Source organism: Acyrthosiphon pisum, chromosome A1, assembly GCF_005508785.2.
Source record: "Acyrthosiphon pisum isolate AL4f chromosome A1, pea_aphid_22Mar2018_4r6ur, whole genome shotgun sequence".
NCBI lineage: Eukaryota > Metazoa > Arthropoda > Insecta > Hemiptera > Aphididae > Acyrthosiphon > Acyrthosiphon pisum.
The window spans coordinates 53,683,780-53,691,983 of NC_042494.1; the positions used below are offsets into that span (position 1 = coordinate 53,683,780).

Below are 8,204 nucleotides of genomic sequence, written 5' to 3' on the forward strand. Positions count from 1 at the left end.
CAGTCATCGTTTTAAAGTTACACCAAAAACAAAATCAATTTCTCGAAAACAGATTTGCGTAAAAATTCCCGTTTTTCATAATTTTTCTTTTGTTTTTCACGGCGCTTTTGAAAACTATTGGAAAAATTTTACTTTTGACCCCCCAAAGTACCAACTAGATTCACTTTCCTATCAGAAAAGGTACTGTTGAAGAAAATCCAAGCACTTTTACTGTCCTAAAAGGTGATGACAGACACAAAAAAAAAAATAAAAAAAAAAAAAACACATCATTGTGAAATCAATACATTCATCGTTCCACTCAGAATCTAAAAATGAACGCAAAGGTTTTAAATTTTACAACTGTTCTTGAAAAAAAATGGTCAGAAAGTAAAAGAACCTATGACAGATTTATTGAAAAGAATAGTGAATGGTTAAAGAAAAATTTCATATTACCTACAAACAATGAAAGTAGTTCGAAAAGTGTGGGTCGGCCAAAAACTAATTTTAACGAGTGTGCCGAAAGAACCTAAATAAATAAATTGAAACATTTAGTAAAATCGTATACTTCCCCGGAACCCAGCTATGCAGTCTCAGCTAAGTATCAACTATCTGGGGAGAGGAGCATTAGTCAGCTTTTTAAGGAGGGTATAAAAAGTCTGAATCGTGCAAAAATAAATATGAATTCATATACTTGTGTTGAAGATAAAAAACCTATTCCATATTATAGAATTGATGAAGCTTTAGCACTGTTAATGGATAATAAACTAACCAAACAAGTAACAACAGTATGTTAATATACGCATCATTTTTAACTATGATGTGTATGTGGTTTAAAATCCATTTTTTTCTGAATAAATTTTAATGAAAATAAATTATCGTAAAAAAAAATTTATAATTTTTAAAATTTTTTTTAAAATTTCAAAAATATTAATAATAGTGGGTTGAATTAAAACAAATAATGTCAAATTTGGATTTGTTGCCTTCGAATACATATGTTTTGATGTATTTAATAGTAATATCTAATAAATTAAAGGTGATATTAATTTCAGCAAGTTAAAATTACATTTCAGACCACTGCATGTGCCCGGTGCGCACGCTTATGACAGCTATCCAAAATTTACGATTTTACGCTACTTTAATGCTGCGCAGAGGAACTCGTGTTTGGCGACCGGAGCCGGTAGTCGAAGGGAGCCACTATAATATACTTATGTTACAGGTATGGCTTTTTAACAACATTGTTTGATTCCTACCCAAGGTGGTTTTACGCAGGGGATATTTTAAATTTTTTTGTCCGAGCGCAGTACATAATGTGCTTTTTAACAACCTTGTTTAATTCCGAGGCCTGCCCAAGTTGGTTTTACACAACAAATCGAGACATATTTTTGATTTTTTTGTTAAAATTCGTAAAAAAAAATTGTATGGTGCTGCGCGTGGCAGTCAAGTAGCGTTACACGCATGCGCATAAACGTAAAACCGCAAATTTTGTATGGCTATAACTTCCAAAATTTTGAAATTCGTGAGGTGTATGGTAAAGTGCATTCGTTTTTTTTTATAGTGTACAATTTTATGTTGTTATACATTTTGACAGTAATTAAAATAATGCATCATCGTGGTCTGTTTTTAACAAAATGTTCATAAATAAAAAACTATAACCTAACGATTAAAAAACGGACTATTTATTTATTTTTTTTTTTTTTGGGGGGGGGGGGGGAGCGTACAATTATTGTTGACCCAGGGCGCAAAAAGTGTAATTACGGCCTGACTGTACAGCAGGGTGACATCCACTTTCCCACCTTTTTCAGTTTGAATATTTTCCACCATAGTTAATTTATATCTGATGACTGCTTTTATATTATAAATCAGTTCATCAATTGTATACTTTGTAAGTATAAATAAATAGGGTCTTCTTATGCACCTCCCTCTTAAATTATACATGTAAAAGCACAGGCACCTCTATATAGGTAAGCGCAGTACATGCACTTCCCAAGCACCTTCAAAACGTGTATGAAATACTTATAATATAGGCAACCCGCGACACTGATTCACAACCGCCAGCCGATCGGACACTTGACAGTTGACTGACATATATTTTTCCCCTCCCCAATCAAATACTGTTCGATATTTAAAGTGAACTGTATACTTTTATTTTAAATTGGTTAGTGTTTTATTATATTATACACAATAATAATTTTCGGTGGACGGTAGTACAACATTCGAGAGACTACGGTCTACGAATGACAACTGATCGGCAAACACATTATTGTCGTTACGATCGCCAGGCGAATAAATGTTATCGCGGGTCGTGACAGTCGAGATAATACAATTTATTACAGTGATATTAAAGGTACCTACCTAACAAATACATTACCACCACTTTTATTCACCCTTATGAAGAATAAAAATATATATATATAGATCTACCTATTTTATTCAGCTCAAAGGATTACCCGACAACATTTACAAATTTATATATTTATGATACACAATGTTATAAATTTATGTAACTAGTATACTGACTCAGGAGAATAGAGGATATTGACTCTGAGGGTATTAGACATGTATAGTTTGATCACTAAATGCAAAAATTATACTATCATATTTTGACTTCACCGTTGATACAGTACATTTCATGTTCATGTTAAAAATAATACAACATTTATTTTAATATATTTGAATTAACTTAAAATTCAGCTAATAACATATTGTGTAAAACATTTATAATACTAGCCATAACATATAGTATACCTAGGTACCTAATTAGTACCTAATTAGTAACTAATTAGGTACCTGTCCTTCTATTCGACTCCCAAAATCCGATATAGTTACCTATATATTATATATTATAGTTTATGCCTATAGCACTTACAATAGGAAGGTTATCACTATTTTAGTATTTTTTTATTAAAAATTATCCAAATATATACTTATTATTAAGATTGTTTTTTTTTAGATTTTCTATTCAACAATCTTGAAATAACTTTGAAAATTAAGTAGTAAACTAATACAAAAATTGTTGTTATAGATAAGGAAATTACAACCAATACATCGATTAAATAGTATTGGTACCATGGCATACCAACGGCGGCAGATCGAAGATGCGGCGCCCCTTTGTGTCGGATGACATACTCTGTCCAATACACTGCAGTTTCCAAAGGCGACATAGGTCGATCACGAAAAGCTTCTGATAACTCTTTAGCCTTTTGTCTGTATCTATATTTAACAAATTGATAAATATCACAAATATATAACGAGCATCCTCGCAAATTATATTCCAAATGTCATAATGACTCATAAGTTCATAACAATAATTATTGACGTATTACTGCAAGTGGACCACGTTTCGTGATATTGAACATAATTACGATACACTCACTTAGGATTTGTGAGCATGGATGTTATTTTTATAAAAATATCATCTTCATTCAAATCTCCGTAATTCATCATCTCTGCAGCTCCTTTGTTTACAACAGCTTTGATGTTTGTCATTTGATCACCAAAAATTGGCATTGATAAAATTGGAACACCTTCATATACAGCTTCGGTAGTTCCCAATAGGCCACCATGAGATATAAATAGCTTAACATTAGGATGAGCTGAAAAAAATCATTATTTACACACAATAATTAATAATAATTAACTAATACCTATTCAATATTCATGATTAAAAATTAAAATGTAATACAATTATACCACAAGTTAAATTTGAAATTTAAAATTGCTGCAGTAGGTATATACAAACCGTAAATTTGCAAACGCTTATAACATTTTAAATAACGTCATAAAGTATGTCAAATGCGTATTTATAGGTACCTAATATATCTCGTTGAGGCATCCATTTGCGAATCATTACATTAGACGGTTTTCCTGGTAGTTCTCCTTCCCATTTCCACAGAATGCGTTGTGGTATTTTCTTGAAGACATTCAAGAACATTTGTCTTTTTTCGGGTGAAAAAGTTTCGCCTCGTAATAAACTGCCCATGCAGAAATAAATTACTCCGTTCTCAGCTTCGTCAATATATTTTTGGATGTCCTAAATATATATGTAAAAATATTATCGAATTAATAACCGTATAATAATTATAAAACAATTCAACAATATATTAGTGTTATTCAATGTTTTTTTTTTTTAATTTGTTTGTATCAGAAATTGTATTAATACTTGTTCTATAAAATTTTTATTTTTGGAATTAGGCCTGTCAATATTGAAATTATATTATTTGCTAAAGAATATTATGTTCGATTGCATGCTGATTCTAGGGAAAAGGTTGCTACTAGGTACCTACTCAAAAGTATAAAAAATATGTTGAACTTTAATGCAAAACCCAAAAATAATTCGGTATTAAAAAGTGATATAATGACTAAATAAAATTTAGTAGGACTGTTTAATAAAGTCTTCGCGACTTTACAATGTCTAGTGTCTACCGTAAATATGTTAGCGTATATTTTATAAAATAAAAACCCAAATGATATTCCGTTGTATTCTGTTCATTGAATTGCCTTTGAAATTTATTGATGCAAGTCCTTGAATACATGGAGCCACGGAGAGTAAACCAAATTATGACGATTTAAGCCTTAATAACAATTGGGAAATACTATTATATTATATTATATTATATATTATACTACTATATTCAATGAAAAATGTGTGAATTTCGGGGTCTGTCATGCAAATTCATGATAATTACATGCTAAATATTGGCGTAGAAACGATTTTGAATTTCCAAGTATTTCCCAAAGTGGGGGGGGGGGGCTGGGGACACATGCAAATCAGAAAAATTAGTATTGCAAACCAACGGATTACGATAGAGTTGCGGGGCCAATCATGCAAATTTATGCTAATTACATGCATAAATATTGGCGTAGGAACGATTTTGAATTTCCGAGTATTTCTCAAAGTGGGGGGGGGGGGCGACACGTGCAAATCAGAAAAATGAGTATTGAAAACCAACAGATTACGATAGAGTTGTGGAGCCAAGCATGCAAATACATGCTAATTACATGTTAAATATTGGCGTAGAAAAAAATTTTAAAATAAGTTTTTGTGATGGGTGGGGCAGTCGGAGACTGCACGTGTCTACAGCCCCCCAGCTATTTTTCAATACCACGCCTAATTGAAACGCATGCAAATTAAAAATTTTAGCATGCAAAACATGCTAATTGCACGTTAATTATTTGCCAAAAAAAAATTGGAAAATTCTAATGTGGGGGGGCTGGAGACACGTACGTGAAAACGCCCCGCGGCCGTAACGTCGAACGTCCTCCGCAGTCTTGGCTATGCCGCACATGTAGGTGGGGAACATGTCCGTCAACATCGTGTCTTTTTTTTACCTAGTCTGTAATTATAGAAGTCTACAGCTGTCTCCGTTTAGAATCGTTTGTCGTCCTTTGATTTATAATGATTTATCATTGAATTCAAATTTAACACATCTATTACAGTCAACTATTGTTTATTGATATTTACGGTTATACATTTATATTGTTAATAGGTATAGTAACTTATTTAATATTTTCGTATTAAAAATACAGTATTAAACTAATTTTTTCCAAAAACAATTCACAATATTCGCATACCTATATTACGTAATAATAATTATAATATTATTTCATATTATAATACTAGGTACTAGCCATCACAAGTCAATACCGGGGCACCGTATATAGAAGGGTGTTAAAATACTAGATTTGTAGAATAAATAGTTTGAAAATAATCTGAATACTTTGAAAAATTTAATGTGCTAAGTAATAATAATTAATTATAATATATATAGTATATTCGTGATGGCGTAATGATGAAAAGTCTCAAACCACAAATAAATAATATTTGTTGAATTACAAAGAAAAAATAAATCTGTATTTTTCATTTGAATATGTTTATTTTTATTTGAATATTCAATTTTGTCTAAATTGGAACTTGACATGTTCTGTATAAATAATTTTGCATATACATCTTTGAAATGTTTTGGTTTCAGTAAGCTCAACTTATGTGGAACATTGTATTAAATTCTCTATATAGTAGCGGTTTTGAATTCAATACTACCGATAACATCTTCTATATATTTTATAATTTATTCATTTTTTTATAATAGCTAGCAATGAAGTACATCTCATTTATGTACCTTCATTATGTAATAAGGACTTTAGATACATTACAAAATTAAGTTTTATATATAGGTACTATTATACAGTGGAGTATTTATGAATTTTTCACGAGGGGATCACATGTTATTATGAACATTTTCAATAAATAAAAAATGTTGACTCTTTTTTATTTATTAATTATAGCCATGAGAATTTTTAAATTTTTATTAAATGTTTTCAACTGTTATCGATAAAAATGCCAATGGTAGTAGAAAGATCCAGACCCTATGGACTTAGTTCATTATTGTTTTTTAATATTCAACTCGCAATTTAACTTTCAAATAAATAAATTATTATTGTTAAAAATCTTAAATAAAACTAAGAAACCATAGAATATTATAGAATGGAAGTGTATTTGTCATGAAGTAGCTACAGCTACGGAATAAGTTATGTTTGTTGTAATGTATAAAAAAACAATATGAATAACTTGTAAATTACTATTTTGTTTCTTGAAAACAAAAACCTGGTAAGTACTTCATGTCTCATGAATAATAACAACAATAGTAATTATAATCTTACCTTTATTATTCATAACTATTCATATACTGTAATTTAAAAAATTAATTATGTCGTATAGGTACATGAAACTTATATAAATTATACCTACCTACGACCTATTACGACCTAAGTATCTGAGCAGAGTGATGAATAAATAATTATATGTTTGTTTTACAAAGTAACCTAAATAATAGTTACTAGTATAATAATACTATAAAATATTCGTTTTACAAACATTATGGGGTTTCATGAAACATGGATCTTTTTCCTAAGGGTGCAGTGGTCGTAAAAGTTTGGGAACCGCTGCTGTAGACATCTAATGGACATCTAATGTTAACCGCTTTTTAAATTTTTTTTTCCGATTTATATGATTAAATCGTAATATTTGTTTTTTAAGTAGGTACAAATCAAACGTCAAAGTAGGTATACATATTTGTTGAATGGAATAACGAGTGCCAGACATACAATGTTCATACATTTAGATTCTGATCGAAATTATAATTTTCTTTACAATGATTTACCTAAGTTCATTTTTGTCTAAAGATACTTTTTATAGTAGAAAAAATACGATCGAAATTTCACCAAAATACGATCTGAAACTTCTAGGTATCTAAGCTGTTAACAAATGGATCAGGTTTGTGTTTTGGGGAAATTTTCTACGTATATACTTTTCAAAATAAGATGTATTTATACTTTATCACCTTATTAGGCATTTAACATTTTTGAATTTTAGATTCTGAGCGGACTGATGATTGTTATATTGATTTAACAATGTTGTGGGTTTTTTTTGTGGTCATCACCTTTGATTCTATAAAAATGTTACGGTTTTCTATTTCAGTTTCTAGTATTAATAAGTAAATCTAGTTCTAGTTCTAGTAGTTTTAAAAAGATTTGGTAAAAACAAAAAAATTAAGAATAAACAGGTAATTTTACGCAAAACTAGTTATTGACAAATTTAATAACGGATAAACGATACTTGAAATTTTCACCAAATTATTAGATTAGCGTTTTATTTCCATGAACATTTGAAATGTTTATAAGAACGAAAAATTTTCAATTTTGTAGTTTTATGTTCAATTATTGACGATGAATAATTTTTCCCCTGTCAAAAATCTTGAAAATGTAATAGAAGGTTCCTTATAATTATTTTATACTAAAACCAAAAAGTCTAAAATAATATATATATATTAGCTGTACACGAAGTTATTTTTTAAATTTAAGCAAAATATTTGAATTTGCTTGTAACATTTTTTTAAGATCAATTCGTATATACTATTATTAATATAACCTCACTTATATGTTTAAGTTACTGCAGTACTTTTTCTTATCACAATTATTTATAATTGTTTAGTAATTAATTATTATCACTTGTATTTTAATATTAATAATTGTTCATTGTTCATATTATGTTTCACTTAGATCTGCCATAATATAATCAAATATTTTTTATGCATACCACATAATATAAATGTGCTATAAATGAATAAATGTATGAATTATTAATTAATAATGATGAAAATATAATTACGTCATTATTGTACGTATATTTTAATTTTAACTTTCCTCATGATGCAGTATAAGATTATTTG

At 29.3% G+C, this 8,204-nt stretch overlaps 1 protein-coding gene across 1 annotated transcript in view; it reads right to left on the reverse strand.

Moving 5' to 3' along the window:
• Window positions 1-2,387: 2,387 nt before the first annotated feature.
• The window catches only part of LOC100169551 (UDP-glucuronosyltransferase 2B14), a 15,743-nt gene continuing 9,926 nt past the window's right edge, over window positions 2,388-8,204 (reverse strand). The window contains exons 2-4 of the mRNA XM_001951788.5: window positions 3,790-4,009; window positions 3,353-3,572; window positions 2,388-3,189 (exon numbers count right to left, since the gene is read on the reverse strand). Coding sequence (XP_001951823.1) covers window positions 2,910-3,189; window positions 3,353-3,572; window positions 3,790-4,009 — 720 coding nt within the window. The 3' untranslated portion in view covers window positions 2,388-2,909. The remainder of the gene's footprint in view (window positions 3,190-3,352; window positions 3,573-3,789; window positions 4,010-8,204) is intronic.